This window comes from Rhineura floridana, chromosome 4 (genome assembly GCF_030035675.1).
Source record: "Rhineura floridana isolate rRhiFlo1 chromosome 4, rRhiFlo1.hap2, whole genome shotgun sequence".
NCBI classification, from domain to species: domain Eukaryota; kingdom Metazoa; phylum Chordata; class Lepidosauria; order Squamata; family Rhineuridae; genus Rhineura; species Rhineura floridana.
Genome location: NC_084483.1, coordinates 71,226,230 through 71,246,756, shown reverse-complemented (window position 1 = coordinate 71,246,756; position 20,527 = coordinate 71,226,230). Strand labels below are relative to the sequence as shown.

At 39.2% G+C, this 20,527-nt stretch overlaps 1 protein-coding gene across 5 annotated transcripts in view; it reads left to right on the top strand.

Moving 5' to 3' along the window:
- Positions 1 to 20,527, top strand: part of MAP3K7 (mitogen-activated protein kinase kinase kinase 7) — a 49,751-nt gene that overhangs the window by 19,621 nt on the left and 9,603 nt on the right. For 3 of the 5 annotated variants that reach the window (XR_009762199.1, XM_061623350.1, XM_061623352.1), the window contains 4 exons: positions 303 to 462; positions 3,432 to 3,512; positions 10,565 to 10,629; positions 13,794 to 13,908. Coding sequence is in view for 4 of the 5 variants with exons in the window: in XM_061623350.1 (XP_061479334.1) it covers positions 303 to 462; positions 3,432 to 3,512; positions 10,565 to 10,629; positions 13,794 to 13,908 (421 nt within the window). In the remaining variant the exon portion in view is untranslated. Of the gene's footprint in view, positions 1 to 302; positions 463 to 3,431; positions 3,513 to 10,564; positions 10,630 to 13,793; positions 13,909 to 20,527 lie in introns of those variants that run through there. The other 2 variants (XM_061623351.1, XM_061623353.1) reach the window with 2 other exon arrangements.

Sequence of the window (20,527 nt, the reverse complement as noted above, 5' to 3'; positions counted from 1 at the left end):
CCACATAGTCACGAAGCTCACTGGGTGACCTTGGGCCAGTCACTGCCTCTCAGCCTCATGAAAATCCTATTCGTAGGGTTGGCATAAGTCGGAATCGACTTGAAGGCAGTACACAAGAGAAGTATAAACCTATTTACTAGCTGCTCTTCTTCTGCTAATGAGAGCTGTAATTATGGTCTTGCATGTCATCTTAAGAACTGAATAAAAATGACAATTGAAAATCCATATTTCATATGAACTTTATATGTTTACCTATTTCAGGAATTAGTTTTTGAATCATAAAAATACTTGGTTTTCAACAGGGAGAGCCTGGCCGCTTGAGTTTACCTCCGTCTCGTGGTAGCAGCGTTGAGAGCTTGTCAGAAGTTCGTGGGCGACCGCAGCCAGCTCTTGTTTCTGGAGAAGGCAAGCGAATGAGTGCTGATATGTCTGAAATTGAAGCAAGAATTGCTGCTACCACCGGTAAATATAAATACATATATATATTGTTAAGCAGCTATACAATGTGTACTCAAAATGGGACTGAGGCACCTTGTACCAGTGGACCTTTTGGATGCCTTTTCCCCTACCTACTGTAGCCTCTGGCAACACAATCCCCAACTCTTTGGAGAGGCTTTCTGTGCAAGGGGCCACAGAGGAGAGAGATCAGTTTGCAAGCTGTACACATTTGTGAAGCTGTTAAATTCTCCTCTCCCCCTCCCCCCTTGAAACAGGTTATCCTGTGTGCAATCTGACTCAGTTAAATGAACTTGGGTCCCAATAAAATCAGTGAAATATAAATGTAATTAATTGTACTCTCATTTTGGTTTTTCTTTAGATATATCTGTGGCTATTAAAGTCAGTCACTTTATTTTCTAAATAAACACAGATCCTTTTAGGACTGAACATTTTCGTCTGCCTGGAACGAAAATGATTTCTCCGTTTTAAGAACAACTGATTTAATTGAAAAACATTAGGATTCTCCCCATGCAAGAGGAAACTAATGCAACCGTAAGATTGTTGCTGTTAGTAAATTAAAATAAGGTGATCTTTCATAGAGGATTCTAGCTAATCTTTACTATGTCTAAACTAAAAAGTGGTGAGGTGCACAACAGAAGGTTGCATGCCTACTCATCATTCTGAAAAAGCTGTTAGGGTTGAAAAGCAGAGCCTGCTATCTAAGTGGGCTTCCAAGCAAACCTTCTCAGATATTGGGTATGATTAAACCTGATGCAGAAGGGGTATCTGGAGGACTTGACACCATTGATCTCTTACTGTTTGGTAGCAGGAGGAGGTCCCTAAGTGAGGCCAGAGCACCCACTTCTTCCTACTGTCCACTCTGATCTGAATTCTGATAGGAACTAAAGAAGGCTTATGCTTTTATTTTTGTAGGAATTGGAATATATAAAATGTACTATATACTTAGTTATAATTTTGTAATTGATTCTTAAAGGCTAGCTACCACATCTGAGTTGGAATTGACCTAACCAAAGTGATACTGTTAAAACTATCTATATATTAAAGGTGATACCTTTGTATTATGGAAAATGATTGATATTCTGACCCTGCTAAACAGGCATTTTTATTTTATCAAGCAACCTTTCTCTTGCTTATTTCTGGTGAGATATTAGTTGAACACTTATTAATCAAAGTTTTCAACAGGCAAATACCATGACTAAAATTCTTGCCTTTGAAACCTTAGGTTCCAAGCTAAGCATTTCAGTAATAGCTCAGCATTTAATATGTTTTTGTGCCTGGTTGTATAGGAATGGAATTTTAGTCATTACAATCAACCTACCTAAGAGAAAGTCTAGTTGAACTTAATGGGGCTTACATTGGAGTAGACATGCATAGAACACTTAGGCATGTGTTCTAAAATTATGTTTTGACTCCTCACCCACTTTTATCTGAATTCATATAGGATTTGTATAAAAAGTGTGGTCCTTCACAAGGGGAAATGAAACAAATATGTACACACTGAAACTGATTCTTGTTTGTTATTAGTTTTTACACTAGATCAGCTTCCTGACATCAGTGGATAATATACAGAGGAAAATGAGAGGCAATATATTATTCTTAAAATTTGATCTGGGTATCCTTCCCCAATTTTGATTTAAGGAAGACTAATTTGAAAATGTCAAGTACCCAGACTAATAACATATCATTCCAGGAGAAACTTCAAGATGGGGATCTTCTAATTATGTTTGTACAAATGTGGTAGGAAACTGATTTCTTGAATACAACTTATTTAGGAAATAGAATGCTCAGATTCTGCATCTGACTAGATCAAAAGCTATTGTGCCTAGAATAAATGAAATATTTTAAGGATAGATGGCTTCTATTAGGAGAACAGTGGGCACATCAGCTCTTACCGATGCATTCTTATGCAATAACTAAGAACAGTAAAGTGGCCAAAGCAACAGACCATGGTCAAATCCACTCTGTTAATCCCACACCCTAGTCCAGAAATAACCTCTTTGGGGCTATCATTATTATTTGTTACTGATTCTTTTAGTGTTTGTTACCTGCTGTTCTCCGTAAGGTCTGAACGCAAGTTACATCTAAAGAATACAATACAATACAGTGAAACAAATAGAATAACCCCATTTAAATGCAATTGGTTCATATTAACAAACCAGATGATATATAGGGAAGGCGTATTGATGGATTCACCATATTGATAAGATATTGATCCACCATATTGATAGGATCTTTCTAGAATAGCATTTACAAATCTGTTCCTAATAAGAAGCTTTTAACTTACCTTGTTGGGCCTTTTACCACCATCATCATCCTTCTTTATGTTACTGGTAACATTAACAAATATATTTAATTCCCAAGCTTTACACTACAAATCTCACTTCCAGCAAATAATTATATTATGTTACTCTCTTAATGTGTGTGTGTGTGCTTAATATTATGGAGGTTGGTTGATTCTGGCTCTTTGCAGCTCTAATCAGTTTCAAACTAAAAAGCAATAAAATCAAATCTGGTAATGTTAGTGTGTGTAAATAAAAGAATATTTCATAAAACAAGTTTACAGAAAAATATTTCTTTTGAGAGTAACGTTTGGACTGCCTCATAGGACAGACATTTTGTTAATATGCAAGCGAAGTGAAGCTAGCGGACAGTTTAGTCTTTCTTGTGGCCAGGCTTGGTGTTTCCCTCCTCCTTAACCATTCCACTTCGTTCATTTGGGTTTTGTCTTTCTAACTGTTAACTAATAATATTGTGCTTTGTTACATTGTTGACCGTAGAGATGTATGTTGCTTTTAACAAATGCTATACAGTTTCAAGCATGAATTGAAAGCTGTGCAGATCATTCTGCATGACCTGTTTTGCATGGACTCTGGTTTAACCAAATTAAATAAAAAGTGCAATTTTAGTCTGAATGATTTGTGTTATCTTTGTAGTCGTTTGCATGTGTATTGTATGTGTGTATGTTTTTTCAGCCTTTTCCAAACCTAAACGAGGCCATCGTAAAACTGCTTCATTTGGCAACATTCTGGATGTCCCAGAGATCATCAAACCAGGTATCACTTACCAGCTAAGTGGGCCATTGACATGGATGGTGGAATAATGATAATTTCTTTAAATACTTTTTGCTCCTGTTGATGAATGATTAATTTAGAATGTGTTGCCAGCTTGCTAGAAATGACTGATGAAAAGACAATTCTTGCTCCCAACCCAAATGACCAGAATTATTTTAGCTAGTAAATAAAACTATTTGATGAATTTGTTCAACTTTTCAGGGTAGGAAGAACTTGTTTTTTAAAATTTATGTAATGAATTTTTAAGCTGCATCTCAGGATAAATTATCCCAAGTAAACAAAGCAAAAAATATTCATTATGTGAAAATGTCATTCTTTCAAATGCAAATGGTCCTAGTAAAGGCCTCTTATTTAGAGAGATTAATATGCAGAACAACTCCGCATTTAGAGTTATTAAATCATGACTATATTATCAAAATTATATCAGACAAATTTTGGTTGTAGTTAAATGTAATGCCCCCACACACATACACCAGTTATGATCTGGATGGTCCCCTGACAGATAGACACTACTGGATTTCAGAGAGAGAGCAAGACATACATTATTGAAAAATGCTAATACACATTTATGTTAATATGCTTATTTCTTCAAAATTCAATAAAAGGTTGCAATTCTGTCACAGATAGCTTGTTACTGTATTTTTCATCTCTCAATTTGACATTTTTGCTTAGTTTGTCAATTGAGCTAGTTTTCAAAATATGTCTTTTACATGTTGGGACAGTAGGTATCTTCCTATTCTTAGTTATAATTAACTTTTCACCTATCAGTAATTTAGAGCAAAGACTTGGATCTTAGGAAGTGCTCAGAGAAAGGAGTTGGTAGAGGGGGACTTTCCTGTTTCCCCAGACACCTGAAAAGCATTTTCTGAAGGTTGGTGGGCCCTTGTGAACAGGATGAGCTGTGATGCAGGAAAATGAGCTCAAAATTATGTGCCGGCCTCACTCACAGAAGCTACCTGCTCATAATTTGTTTAGCAATTCCTTCTTGTACCACACCCTACCCTTGGGAGAGGCTTTTACGGGAGCTCAGGGAAGGATGAGAGAGTCCACCTCTGCAACCCCCTTTCATGAGCTTAGGATCCAAGCCAATCTTTTCGTTTCTTTTAATGAAGTTTTAAAAATTCAAGCAACATAATTTTTGGTTCTAGGGACAGATTCAAAATTCCATTTTGCAAATTTTTAATTACTGGTAAATGTACTAATCATTCTTCAATTGGATATTTTCATTAGAATAAAATGGGGCTTGTGAAGAGAATTAACCATTTTTAAAGGTCTGTAAGGGTGAATATTTCATGAAAAAATTAAAATTTGAGATTATTATAACACTGCTTCTGTTAGAGAACATACTCAGAATAGAAATATGCGTAGAACTGATGTACTCTTGTTTCCGGTATCAATAGAGTGCAGTGCTGGGTATTCATTGAACTTGGCATGTGCAGCCCTGTTAAATCAGGCCTATAGCATTGCTACCCACCTAAAACCAAGTGGCCACATATGTATTGTATCCAGCTACTTGTGGTCTAGCCTAGCCGTTTTGCTAAATTAAGGAAAGAAAGTGGCTGGGCTGCACCAAAATCAGGCAGTTCTTCCTTAGCACAGCACACCCACACACCTACTCGGTGGGTGTCCCCAACCCTGTAGACAGAGGAGACCAAAGTGGAAAGGAGGAGACAGGAAACTTTTTTAGGGTCTAAGCCCTAAACTTCCTTTGTAAGCTTTATCATTTAATATTAAATATGAATGAAGTCTGTTGAGTAGTTAATACTCTCCGTAAGATTATCATTTTGTTTCTGTGTATTTGCCAATCAAAGCATTTTTAACAAATGACCTTCATATAATAGTAATTCCTAGCCAAATAGGAACATAAGAAGAGCCATCTGGATCAGGCCAGTGGCCCATCAGCATCCTATCCTCATCATGGCGATTCAGATGCCTGTGGGCAGCCCCACTAGCAGGATCTAAGCACAAGGACATTCCCCTCTTGCAGTTTCCAGCAGCTGGTATTCGGAAGCATACTGCCTTGAACATAGGAATCCTTATCCTGAATGAGACCATTGGTCCGTGTAGCTCGTTACTGTCCACACTGATTAGCAGCTGCTGCCCAGGGTTTCAGGCAGAGAGTCTCTCCCAGCCCTACCTGGAGATGCCAGGGATTGACCTGGGACCTTCTGCGTGCAAACCTGAGCTATGGCCCTTCCCCAAATAGATTAGCATATTCCATGAACAAAATACTTTACAGAAGTTCTATTACACCTTGAGTAAAAATGAAGACAATGTTACGTGGTGTTTTAGGACTTGGTAGAGGAAGCTTTTCAAAGGAATTCTAAAGAGTCAAGATGTAACGTATAGCCTAAAACTTGACCTGGAAACAAATGCCAACACCTCTGTTCTCACCCAAGTGGTAAGAAATCTTGGATGACAAGTGGTTGGGAAATTCTTTGCACATTCTCAGGAACAAAAGTGTTTCTGAAACAACAATAACATATGGATTCTGTCATAAATGTTTGTAGGCCTAAAGCTCACCTCTTCAGGTGATTAAAATATAAAGTTGTTATTTTCAAATGGGTTCATTTAGTCATTTAGTATTTTACACACATTGCTCTTAGAAATTTCATTTACACATTTGGATTGATTATGCAAAATAAAACATTTTCTATAAAGACTTAAGGTACCACATTGAATTTCAGCAAAGTTTGAGGCATAAGACTATAGTAGGACAACATTCTCATGTTTCCTGACACAATTCAGGAAGCAACTCTTGGAAGTAGCCAGAGCCAGATTTTGTATTGGTTTCTCATATATATTTAAGTATTTATGGGGGAAAGCGGCATGCCAGACTAGGGATGTGCTTGAATTTCACAAAATTCAAATTTGACACCAGATTTCCTGTTTATTAGCCCTTTTTTTTGTCCTCACAAATTGAGTTTTTTCTAGCGGTTTTCTGTGGCTGAATGGGTTTTTTTTAAAAAATGGCCTAACAAATATTGATATTAATATCAATATTTTCCTCAAAATGCTGATATTAATACTGATATTTCCCTCAAAATATCAATATCAATATTTTGAGGGAAATACCAATATTTTTTTAAAAACCTATGAAAAACTATATTTTAAAAATATCGATATGAATATTGATATTTTTGTGGGGGAAAACTCAAATCAGTGTTTATCCCAAATAGTAAACATTGATCCCTTACAAAACGGTACCATAAGGAAATTCAACAGAGCAAAAATCACACTGGCACCAAAATACAGATCCCATCCCTATGCCAGACATTTATTCATAAAGTTTTGCACAGGGTGGCACTTTTGTTTTTTACATACATCCTGTGTGTTACATTTGGGCTTCATTGCTAGTGCATATCAGTCTATTTCTTGTCCGTGTCAGTTTCACACATGTCTCATTTCCACATCATAATTTGTTTTAAATTGCACAATTTTTTAAATTTTTCCACAAGGTACACATTTGTACACCTTTTATCCTAAAATATGCATTTTTGGTGCTTTTTTGTCAAGAATTATATTTCAAAATTCTGAGAATTGTGAAAACAAAAGGGTAAATGCATTCTGATCCACATATTAGTCCAGGAAATGCAAATCTGATTCACTTAAAAATGAAAACCTAAGAAAAAATAAGGTAATTAGCAAGTTACAGTTGTGATGTGCATTGTATGATTTAAAGCAGGAGTTGCCAACTGGAGAGAGTGCCATGAGTGCCAGTCACAGAATGGCTGCTGTAGGTGTGTGGCATAACACAAAATGGCTGCCACATCTAAAAGAGCAGGAAGAAAAAGGACTACAAAAGGTGCAGGTGTACCCTCCCATCAATGGGAAAAGGCACCTACATCAGCCGTTGTCACACTCTCAGAGAAAAGCTCTTTGCTTCTCTCCTCTGTTCAGAAGAGAAAGGAGAGTCCAATTGTGGCATCCAGTGAAATGGGGGCATGTTCAATGCAGGAAAGGCCAACCCAGTGCAAACAGGAACTGAGCAGGAAGAGCAAACAGTCTCTCATGCATTCTGGATTTTTGAGGAGATATTTACTGTCCCCTTTTGAGGGCACCATAGGGCACACTGTACTGTTGGGCACACCGGTGCTCACAAGTGCCACATTGGTGACCCTCATTTAAACCCTTTCATTACTGTCCAGTCCCATCATCAGTGTTTGAAATGTGTCAATACAATGAGCCATCATGTCTTCTCTTTTCTCGGAACTTTGAATACAGTTCTGGAATAATTGTGTGCATCTGAATTCTGTCAGTAGGGTTTTAACTGTGGACTTAGGTCCCATTGATTTCAGTTGGGCTTAGGTACACCTAGGCATTCTATCTAATGATCCCATGTTTCATCCCTCCTGCCTCTCATCATTCTTGGTTTCCTGAAATCTTTGTTTATGCTTTCATGGAGCCTGCTTGCCGTTAGGGAAAGACGGAAAGCACACAATTTACTCATTCTTCCATATACTGTGCAACAAAACTCTTGCAAAAATGCCCCAGATGTTCCAATTACCCTTTGCCCATAACTAGACTGACATATTCTACAGTCTATAAAACATTTCAGTAAACTCCTCAGGGAATGGATTGTTAAATGCTGCAGCTTACATTGTATTCAAGCTGCTGAACCAAAATATAATTTTATCAGTCAGTACATGTGTAACATGTCTACTTTAGTTCTCCTTCCCATTTTAACTATATGAACATTTTTGAAATTTATTACAAAACATTTAGAGTGAAAATTCCTTTCAACTCCTTCTCTTTACCTTTCACCCCCAAATTATGTCACCACTTGAATGGAAATCTTTGCAGCAGGATATTCTCTTGTGTTTAACAGCATCATTTCCCATACCTAAAGTAAACATTAAGATGGGTACTTCCAAAAATATAGTGAGCAAAGCAAACAGCTTCCCATGTTGGAAGCTTGTGTTCCATGCTGGAATCCTAAGTTAGCTGATATTGATCCAGGAGCAACAAGTATTTATTGGTTTTCTGCTTGTTTGGCTGTGCTTGAGCTGCTTGCCCCATAGGCTAGTACTAGTTAACAGCAATGACAATGCCTCAGCCTAACAGCTTGCTTTAATCTCACGCTGCTAATCTGCAGGTTTCTTATTGAAGTTTGTTTGGTCTCTGCAGTGCTGCAGAGCACCACCTTCCTGAATATAAATATATAAATTCATTTTTAATTCTACCCCACCCTGATTATTTTAACTTTTTGGCGGCCATGTGCTGGGTTCTTTAGATTCTCAAATGTTCCTAATCTGAATGAGAATTCCAGGTATTTTTTACAAGTTCAGCTAAGCTAATTTTAGAACAGAGCTCTTGAATGAAATGTGCACATAATTGTTACATCAGTTATTTGTGGATTCTCTTGAGGTCCATGCTGAATTGCTAGAGTCAGGGACCAACTGCATAAATCTCTTAATGAGAAAGTGATATTGAAAACAAATCCAAGTTGTCTTTTCCATTGTAAACTCTTGTTAGGAAAAAAATAGTAACAGGCTGCTTTACACTTGTTGAGGAGCAGCTCATGGACCAGTTAGGCAGTTTTTTGGAAGTCTGTGTAGTTCATCTGGAAGTTGTGCACTTGTGTGTCTCAACAGTTTACAACTGATATTTTCAGAAGTGGTCCAGAAATTCTGAACCACTTTGCCATTCACAAATGTAAGCATTAAGGCTGAGCACATAATCCCATTTCAGATTTTGCTGAAGTTCTAAAATATTTAAAGTTTTTGGTTCCCTTTCTGTATTGTTAAGAACTTACAAAATTAAAATTCTTTGTGGGTAACAAACTGCCCAAGTATACCCTCCTGTTAGTGGTGTGCAGCTCAAAGGAAACTCAAGATAAAAAGCAAGACGGTATTCAGAAGAACATATTAGATCGTATTTCTTTGTTTCTTGAATCTTCATTCTCTTCCTTTATATCCCATTTATGTTCATATTTGAAATAGGTTCCTGGGTCCCTTTTATTCAGCCATGAAAAAAGTTATGTAGGTTTTGAGGCTTCTTATAAAACCAAATTGCGTGTTGTAAAACACCAAATGATTAATTGAGGGACACTGAATTTTTATGCATGGGCTTGTCATTGTTGGAGTGGTTACTTGTGTTACCACTAGTCTGTCTTTTTTTTAAAGGAAAAATGTTATGTAATGCAACCTTCAAAGACTAAGAATTCTGAGTATTGTGTCAGCTGTTAATTTCAATGTTGGTGTTTCCTTTTCGACAGCTGATCTCTCATCTCAGGTGCAGCATAAACAATGATCACTATAATAGCAAAATGCTTGTGGGAATTCTGTATACCAAAAATGTGATCTTTTGTAAAAACTCTTTGATTGACTTGCAGATTTTACCAATATATATTTTATTTAGCCATCAGTGCCTTTTGTTAAAAAACAAAATTGATAGCATTCAGTTCTGTAATCGGAGCAGAATGAAATTTTGTAAACATAGAGGCAGACTGCTTTCTCAACTGGGACTAATATGATTGTTTCTCAACAACAGCAAAATAGGGAGCATTATATCTAGAATATAAATTTGTTTGGCCTTTCCTGTGTGTGAGAGAGAGGGCAAAACCAGCATTTTCAGGCCTGTACTGCTGATTACTGATTTCATTTACTAATCCAAAGAAGTAAGAAAACTGGCAGCATCTTATTGTAGCCTTGCTCTAGAAATCCCGATAACGTCACCTCCTTGAAATAGATGGCGTCATCAGTGCCAGCCCCCCCCCAAGCTCTAAGCCTATGAAAACACATGTGACAGAAGATGATGAAGGAAAATGCAGAAGCTATTCATGGGATAGGAGTGGTTATTGTATTAGGATATGCTTTCTGTTGACACGCCAGCGTGCAAGGTTTTTTTCCCCTTAAAACTTTGCAGCTGTCTTTCTGCTCTCCCCCACTCCTCCCCATATACAAACACACTCTTTCTCTCCCTCTCGCTGGATCTGTACAAATTCCAAGCTCCTTCTGCAACAGTCGCACCCTTCTTATTTTGTTTGAGGGCATTTCAGCCTTTTCTTTTTTTCTTCTTTTCCTCATCAACAGGCAACGGACAACAGAGGCGCAGATCTGTTCAAGACCTTAGTGTTGCTGGAACAGATTCCAACCAGGTAAAAAAAAAAGTTTCCTTTTTTTTTTTTGGCACTCATAGTTGACTTGTTAAATGGTGGTCTCAGTTTTATTTTCACTTTTTATTTTTATTTTTTTATTTTTCACTGGTTGGCCACTGTGAGAACAGGATGCTGGACTAGATGGGCCACTGGCCTGATCCAGCAGGCTCTTCTTATGTTCTTATGTTTATGTTCTTAAGGTTTCTGTGGGTGAGCAACTCCTTTCATTAGGGCTGTCACCAAATTTAACTGATAAAAGTGTGCATAATCTAAATACCAGAAGAACACCAGAATTGTGAAAGTGTACCTTCTAGCTGTGAAGACCCTCTTTCATAGTTCTGTACTGCATTAAAGCTGTTTAAATTAACAAGAAAAATCTCAAAATACTGTATCTCATTGTTTCATATAGTCTGTTTCTTTTTTCTTTTTCTTAGTGATGGTATAACAAGCCTATAATCCTATGCGCACCTATGTGTGTGTAAGTGACATTGAATTTAGTAGAAATTGGTTTCAAGTGAAACATGGCTAAAAAGAGACTGCAAGTTCTTTTAACACTACCCATTGGAAATGTTTATTATTAACTACATACTTAATGGTGCGCATTAAACTTGTAAAATTTCTCGATACTACAAGATACTTAGCCAAATTTGAAAGCAATTACTCACCTATACATCCCTTTATGAATAAAACTTAAGAGAACAATTCTATATTTGTTTACTGTGAAGTGTGTTCAGTGGGACTTACTCCCAGGTAGGTATGCAGGGGATTGCAGCCTTGATTAATTGTACAACTACATCCCTTTACTACTAAACTTCTCAAAATTGATATGAATTTGAAAGCTTCTCCTAAAGTTGTGTTTAGGGGAAGTACAACTGCTGAAGCATATATTGATGCTCAGACTTACCCATGTTTTCACCTTACTGTATGAGGTGGTATTTCAGACTACATGTGTACATTCCAAAGATGTAATATCTCATCAGTATGCCTTTGGTGGCTTATCGTAAAAGCCTTGGAAGGCGGGAAATGAAGCTATTATGTGTTGTGCTTCTAATTTTTGTACCTGAGCTAATAGAATGTCGGACAACAGTCTGTAAATATCAACAGCATTGGTAAAATCAATTCTTTCTTTTAGAATATGGTTAATGTAAGAGACTAAATAGTAATGGCAGTGTGCATGCTTCCTGGGTGGTTTTTCTTTTTAAGAAACTTGTGTGCATGGCCTTCATAATTCATTTTGGTGCTCTACCCATATTTGTATCAGTGTGAGCTAGGGATTAAATCTGTCCTCCCTTTTGTTGAAGAGAATCCAACAACTACTACATCTGGAATCCTGGTGCTTTAACAGTATGTTTAATAGTATTTGTCCTTAAAGAAATTATCTGTATATTGTAAATTAGGGTATGTCACTGCACTGACAGAATGTAGTCACAATCCTGTGTCCTCCCAAGAGCAAAGTAGAAATAGGAGTGATTGCAACAGAAACAAGAGTTGGCATGGCAACACTGACAGCCGCTCCCATAGATACCCTGTCAATCATAACACTGATTGATGTCCTGATGCTTGTCACTGATGCCTTCACATTATCTTTGCATGGAATATAAGAAGTGCCCTGCTGGATCAGACCAAAGGTCTATCTAGTCCTGCATCCTGTTTCCCACAGTGGCCATCCAGATGTTTATGGGAACCCTGCAAGCAGGACATGAGCACACTAGCCCTCTCCTGCTGTAGTTTCCTCAATGAATGGTGATCAGAGGCATGCTGCTTCTGATCCTAGAGGTATATATATTCATCATGACTAGTAGCCATTGGTAACCTTAGCACCTTTCCTCTTTGGGGCTCCCAGAAGCCAATTAATAGATGTATAGGAAAGTTTTGATTAGATTGGTGTGATGCTGGGTAGAGGTAAGATGTACACATTCCAGTAGCCCCATGTTTGCTGAATAGAGGATAGAAAACACTCCTCTTTTTCCACAGCAATAGTTTGTGCTTGCAATCTATTTTGCTCTTTATGGCCAAATCTAATAGTTTTGCATTTTCAGAAGTGTCATCATGTTGGATGCAGTCATGCTCCAGGATGCCTCTTCTACACAGACTATCTGGTTGATTACCAGTGCTGGTTTATTTTCCCATCAGATACTGCTTTTTATTTACATGATGTTATTCTAGTATTAGGGGTAGATCCAACCTCTGAAGACCAAACTTAGACATGACGTTATTCACATCTATAGCCCTGGTGTGCATGTTTTTTTAAAAAAAGATAAAATAGTCATTGGGGGCAGCAAGCCAGATCGGGATTATGGCATGGAAGGAGAGGGACTTTAACCCTGTACCCCATGTATTCCCTTGGCTAAAAGGCCCCTGAGCTCTGGTGAAGCCTGGTTGCGGTGATTCATGTATTGCTAACCTCAACACTTGATTAGTGCAATATGCTGTATCTGTGGCTACCCTGCACCTGGTCCGGGAGCTTCAGCTGGTGCAAAATGCTGCAGCTATACTGTTGATGGGGACAGACTATTGCTGGCACATGACTCCAGTGCTTAAAAGCTTACACTGGCTGCCTATTTGTTACTGAGCCAGGTTCAAGGTTCTTGTATTAATTTACAAGGCCCTTAACAGCTTAAAAGACTCCCTGAACTTTTATATCCCGGCCCAATCACTGAGATCTTTAGGGAACCCTCTGTTGGTAGTCCCCCATGGCTCAAATGCACAGCTTGTAACTGCCAGAAGCTGTGCACTCGTTGCTGGCCTGAACCTATAAAACTACTTCCCAACTGAAATCAGACAGGCATCCTCTTGTTGAACTTCAGGCACAGAACAAAGACTTTTATTCCAGCAAGCATTTAAGGAAGTGTTCAGGTTTCTGCTTGGTTTTATGATTGTTTTGTTATGTGTGGTTTATTTTATGTACACTGCTTGGAAATGCAAATGATTAAGCGGCATATAAATGCCAAAAATAAAAAATAAGATCTTGGAAAGAAGACATCCCATATTTGTGGATTGCTTCATCTAGTTGTTGTTGAAGGGAGGCAAGCCTCCCAAATGTCCATGAAAGTGAACTGATCTGGCAATTCTGATAGTTTTGCTTTTTCAGCAGTGTCATTGTGAAATTGCTATGTTTTTAAAGGTAATAATTTGTGTGTGTTTAAAAAAATGTGTTTGTATAGGAAAGCAGAAACAATAGTAGATCATCTAGTCCTAGTGTGAGAATGATCACTACCTCGGGGCCAACCTCTGAAAAGCCAGCTCGTAGTCTTCCATGGACACCTGATGATTCTACAGGTAAAGAGGAGGAGGTATCACCTCTCACTTTTAATAATTGGTTTTGCATAATGCAGGGATTCCCAAACTGTGGTCTATGGACCACTAGTGGTGAGTGTCATTCAGCTGGTTCACAGCATGTCCTCATTAAAAGTGGTCCACACAGACAACCAGCAATCCTCAAGTAGTGCCTAACACCTCCAAAGCATGCACATACACACCTGATCCAAAAGCACAAAGTTGTGATTTTCTTTTTCCTGATTTATGTCCTGTCACATAGCCCCATAGATACCTCAGGCCAGCTTTCAACATGACATACAACAACAAACGTCACAATAAAACAAAATATCAAACAATAATTAAAATCAGAATCCTGATGAAAGCATAGCAGATGGGCAAACACCTCATGTTACTAAAATTCAACCTTGCCCCCTTTCAACACCTTATAAGATAAAAATGCTCGGCCATGTTTAAAATAAAAACAAAGCTGGCCAGTCAAGCTTCTTTCGAAGGAAGAGTTCATAATGAGAGTGTTGAAAAGCCTCTGTTCATCCTTACTGATGTAACTTCAGAAAGGTCCCTGCTCCAAACCCTTTCTCTAGGATGCTAGCATAGGGATCAGCTTGTGGGTGATGTGCTTAGCAACTCTGGTGCACACACAGGGGCTACAGTACTTGCACACACCACACCCTAAGCTCCGCATTATCATTTTATGAGTCACAAAATTCTTTGTTTTCATTGCCGGTGCAAAGCACTCCTTAACTTAAGAGAAAAGGGAAGCTTCTACATGTGAGCAGTTCTTTGTGTGCATGAGAACCCGGTGAAGATTTCAGTTACTTCCATTGCCAGCATCTTGTAGATTTCATTCTCTCTCTCTCTCTCTCTCTCTCTCTCTCTCTCTCTCTCTCTGTCTCTGTCTCTGTCTCTGTCTCTCTCTGTCTCTGTCTCTGTCTCTCTCTCTCTCTGTGTGTGTGTGTGTGTGTGTGTGTGTGTGTGTAAGTCCTGATACAAAACCTAGATGTGCATTGCTTTATACATTTCCCTTACCTCTGTTTTTTAATTCAGTTAACAAAGCTTTAAGCCATTAATTTAAGGTTATGCTTTTTTGGCTTTACACTACAACTGTTAAGTTTTAAGTTTAGGTCTTAGCAAAGCAAAGACTCATTGAGGTAATGCCTGTTTGGCACTGAACAACAAAACAATCTGCCTGTAATGAGAAAATTGCGTCCCTGATACGACTGTTTTCCAGCTAGCCTTCTCAATACAATGGTGTCTTATCTTAAGTTTATAACAGTCCCAAAAGATTGAAGACCCTTCTGAAGTACACAATTGAACAGTATTGGAGGACCATCATAAGAGAATACCATTACAAATTCAGATATGTCCATGTCGAGATAGCAGTACCAAAACTGTAGCTCATGCACTGTTTTGCTCTTTGTATAGAGATTTCATATCGTTAATCTGTTATTACTGTCTCAGCCAGGGCGTTATGTGATTTTTCTTGTGGGTCAAGATGAGCTGGTGGCAACAAAGACTACAACATTCTTAGCAACCACCATTAAAATAAGGTCCACATAAATGCTCTGGGTTTTAAATGGTAGAAATTTTTTGAATTGAGTTTGGTAATTTTATCTGCTTAGTAGTGTTTATACATATTTGTATTTTATACTCAAGATGCGAAGGCCAGTGGCTGATGCAAATATATATCTATGGGTATGGATGGATTCCTTTTGCAGGCAGATTTGCATTGATGTGGGGGATAGATTTGGATTGCTATTTTTCTGTCACTGCAGATTGATTCCCCATCCCATTGCGTTGCTTCAGGGGCCCAACATAGTGGCCATGATGGGAAGAAGAGAGTAATCTTTTTGATGTAGGCTTTTTATGTAGTTCTGAAATTGAACAGGTCTGCTCCTTGCCAGTACCTAGCTCAGGAGAGTCTAGGAACCTGTTGCATACAGATTAAGTTTCCTGAAAGAAGAATATTAAGGGAACATAACAAAAAAAACTATTCTAATAAAAACACTATTTTTTAAAAAAAACTCCCTCTGCTGCATCCATTTTATGAGCCTACCTGAGAGCACTTAGATGCTAAAGGTAAAGGACAGAAATCTGACAGTATTACACTCTAGCTGCTTTACAGTTCTGTGCGATTGTGGTGGCTCATTAAACATTTCACTGCGTGATCAGTTAATATAGGCATAGAATCGAGTTGGAAGGTCCTTTAAAGCCATCGAGTCCAACCCCATGCTCAGTGCAGGAATCCAAATTAAAGCATAACCAACAGGTGGCTGTTCATCTGCCTCTTCAGTGCTTCCAGTGATGGAGAGCCCACCACCTCCCTAGGTAATTGGCCCTCCTCTATGTGACAAAATTTCATGTACTTGAAGAGTGCTATCATATCTCCCCTCAGCCTTCTCAAGACTAAACATGCCCAGTTCTTTCAGTCTCTCCTCATAGGGCTTTGTTTCCAGTCCCCTGATCATCCATGTTGCCCTCCTCTGAACCCGTTCTAGTTTGTCTGCATCCTCCTTAAATTATGGTGTCCAGAACTGGAAGCAGTACTCAAGATGAGGCCTAACCAGTGCCGAATATAGGGGAAGCAATACTTTAAGTGATTTGGAAACTATACTTCTGCTAATGCAGGATAAAATAGCATTTATGCTAAAATAATATTTGCCTTTTTTGCAGCCACATCATACTGTTGGCTCATGTTCAGCTTGTGATCAACAACAATCCCAAGAACCTTCTCACATGTAGTATTGCTGAGCCAAGTATACCCCATCTTATAATTGTGCATTTGGGTTTTTTTCCCTAGGTGTAGAACTTTGCACATATCCCTGTTAAATTTCATTCTGTTGTTTTCAGACCAATGCTCCAGCCTATCAAGATCCCTTTGAATTTTATTTCTGTCGTCCAAGGTATTAGCTATCCCTCCCAATTTTGTATCATCTGCAAATTTAATAAGCATTCCCTGCACCTCCTTATCCAAGTCATTAATAAAAATATTGAAGAGCACTGGGCCCAGGACCGAGCCCTGTGGTACCCCGCTCATTACTTCCCCCCAGTTTGAGAAGGAACCATTGATAAGTACTCTTTGAATACAATTCTGTAGCCAACTGTGAATCCACCTGATAGTTGTTCCATCGAGCCCTCATTTAGCTACTTTGCTAATCAGAATAACATGGGGCACTTGCTTTGGTGAAGACGAGATATATTATGTTCACAGCATTCCCACAGTCTACCAGGGAGGTTACTCAATCAAAAAATGAGATAAGATTAGTCCAGCAGGATTTGTTCCTGATAAATCCATGTTGGCTTCCAGTAATCACTGCATTGTTTTCAAGGAGCTTACAGATTGACTGCTTTATAAACCGCTCCATAATTTTCCCAGGTATCAATGTCAGGCTGACTGGTCTGTAGTTCCCAAGTTCCTCCTTTTTGCCATTTTTGAAGGTAGGGACAACATTAGCCCTCCTCCAATCGTTTGGCACTTCAGCCATCCTCTTAGACAGTGGTTCCGAGAGTTCTTTAGCCAGTTCCTTCAATACTCTAGGATGCAGTTCATTGAGCCCTGCAGATTTAAACTCATGAAAGTAATTAGGTATTCCTTGACCATTGGTCTATCAATTTCAAACTGCAATCCTGCCCCTTCAGTATCACATTTCCCAGCAGAGTCATACACCCTCTTTTTGGAGATGATTTAGCCAAAATAGGAATTGAGCACTTCTGCCTTTTCTTTGTTGTCTGTTATCATTTTGCCATCCTCATTGAGTAGCTGTACCACCATTTCTTTTCTCTGTATTTTACTATGGATATACCTGAAGAAAGCTTTTTTGTTGCTTTTGGCATCTTTTGCTAACATCAGCTCATTCTCAACTTTAGCCTTCCTGACGTTATACTGGCAATTCCGTGCTTCCTGTCTGTACTCTTCCTTTGTGGCCTGGCCTTCCTTCCACTTTCTATATATGTCCTTTTTTGTTTTCAGGTCATCTCTAAGCTTTCTGTGAAGCCACATTGGCTTCTTCAGCTGTCTTCCCCCTTTTTTCCTTGATGGAATTGTGTGCCATTGTAACTTTAGAATTTCCTCTTTTAAAAACTCCCACCCATCTTGGACTCCTTTTCTCATTAGGGTCACTTGCCACGGAACCTTATTTACCATTGTTCTGAGTGTATTATAATCGGCATATGGCTACCCTCAGCTTTTGCTTCCTTTAAAATCAAGAACTCTAGTATAGCATGATCACTTTCTCCCAGAGTTCCCATAACTGCCACTTGATCTACCAAGTCATCTCTGTTGGTTAGAATCAAGACAAGGATAGCTGATCCTCTAGTTGCTTCCTCCACTTTCTATAGGAGAAAGTTATCTCCAACACAAGTCAGAAATTTCTTGGAGGGGCCGTGTTTGGCAGAATTTGTCTCCCAACAGATATCAGGGTAATTGAAATCCCCCATTACTACTACATCATGCCTCTTTAACATTGGCAATTTGCTTTTCAAAAATTTCATCCTCATCTTCTCCTTTATTGGGTGGTCGATAGTAGATTCCAACTACCATGTTCCTTTTATTCCTTGCCCCATTTATTTTAATCCAGATACTCTTGGTGGAGCTACCAAGCTCATCCTCCTGTATTTCTGTTCATGAATATATATTTTTAGTTTCAGTTATGCCTATCAAGTCGTATTTACTCTCCTGTATTAAGAGCTGAAGTTCATCCTGTTTGTTTCCCATACTTACTTCCTACATTTTTATGAAGACTATTACTGGGCCCCATTAGAGGCATTCCTGTTACTGTGCATAAGTCTTTGTTAGTCATTACCATCAAGTTTACATCTCTCCCCCCCTTAGGATTCAGTTTAAAGCTCTCCTGATGAATTTCTCCATGCTGTGGCCAAACACATTCTTCCCAGTCCTTGTGAGGAGCAACCTATCACTTGCCAGCAGTCCATCTTCTAGGAAACTTAGCCCCTGGTCCAAGAATCCAAACCTCTTGTGTTGGCACCACCTCCATAGCCAGTCATTCATCCGGAGTATTTTTCTTTACCTTTTCACTCCTAAGTACCAGAAGGATGGACAAGGAAACTATCTGGGCCCCAAAGTCCTTGAATTTCCTTCCAAGAGCTTCAAAGTCTGATGTGATTTCTTCATAGCTCCGCTTGGCAGTATCATTCATTTCCACATGGATGAAAAGAAAGGGATATTTGTCAGTGGGCTTCATGAGCGATGGCAACCCTTCCGTCACATCTCTAATCCATTCTCCAGGGAAGCAGCATACCTGGCAAGTCCATGGATCTTTTTGGCATACTTGGGTGTCAATCCCACACAGTAGGGAGTCTCCCACCACTATTACTCTTCTCTTCTTGTCATAGGACATGGTTTCATTGCCTCTGCTTGACTGAGCTTCAGCCTCTCGCTCACTGTCGGGTGGGTTCTTCTGTAATTTTCCCCCTGCAGACTGCCCTCTAGCCTTATCCTCAGGTGCCTGAATGCGATTCCATAGTTCCACCAGAGATGGATGTCTTCTTGTTTTTCTGCTCCTGTCACCCTTTTCCCCACAGAGTTTCCTTCACTTCGTTGTTGCTGTCCGCAACAGTCTCCTCTTCTGCTTCAACATGCCGTTGGTCTTCCACCTCCTGTGCTTCTCGTTGCTGTTGTTCAAGTGTTCTGTCTAAGAACGCTTCTTCTTCTCTTACACTCTTCAGTGTGGCCACCCGCCATTCCAAGCCCCTGACTTTTTCTTCCAACAGCGCCAACAGCTTGTACTTGTTGCACATGGACACCATGTTCAAGTAAACAAACATTGTACACACCTTGCAGGTCGCCACAGCTGGATTGTCCTTGCTGTCTATAGTCTTTCCTGCCTTTTCTTTCTTCCTGCTTGTATTGGAATAGCCTGTGCTTTGTCCTGTCCTCCTTCAGGGTAAATAGGAGAGTCCCTATAGGATGTGGTGCACCGTAAAAGGGGGAAAAATTAGCGACCTTCTTCACCTCCCCCAGCAGACTGCTCTGCCAAACACCTGTTAGCTCTCCCTGTTCGCTCGCTCTCTGAAAGTGGGTTTGCTTATATCTCCTCTGGACCAGCTGACACAGCTCCCTCTGCTCTGCTCAGCTACAAGCAGCCAGCTGTGAATGCAACTGTTGTGCCCCTGCTCCCTCACCAACCCACCCAGAGAGAGGGACACTTGTTTTTAGTTACTGTTCACACTACCCAATATAGCAATACTATTTAGGGATTTCCTTCTATATTCTCTTAGCATAGTTGCTCTATTGCTCAGGTATAAAGGCAACCCTCCACCCCCCTGTGACACTTTCTTTCTTTAAAGCTCACAGCTATGAGTTTGGTCCCTGTAATCTGATGCTATCCTCTTCTTCAAGGATTTGCTGCCACCACAGATACTAAGTATCTGACTCAGCCTCTAGCGTAGCCAAAGAAGAGGCCCTTGTGTGAAAACAAAACAATATTTATTTTATAACACATGTGTTATAAAAAGAAGCAAGTTCTCTTGAAGTTCCTAAGTATATGGATTCATAAAATGTCTCAAGGTCTTAAACTTAAGTTATTGTATGTTCTTCAAATACTTTAAAGCCTTACCTGGCCTATCCCTCTAATATTCCCACACTAGCTCTGCCCTCTCACCA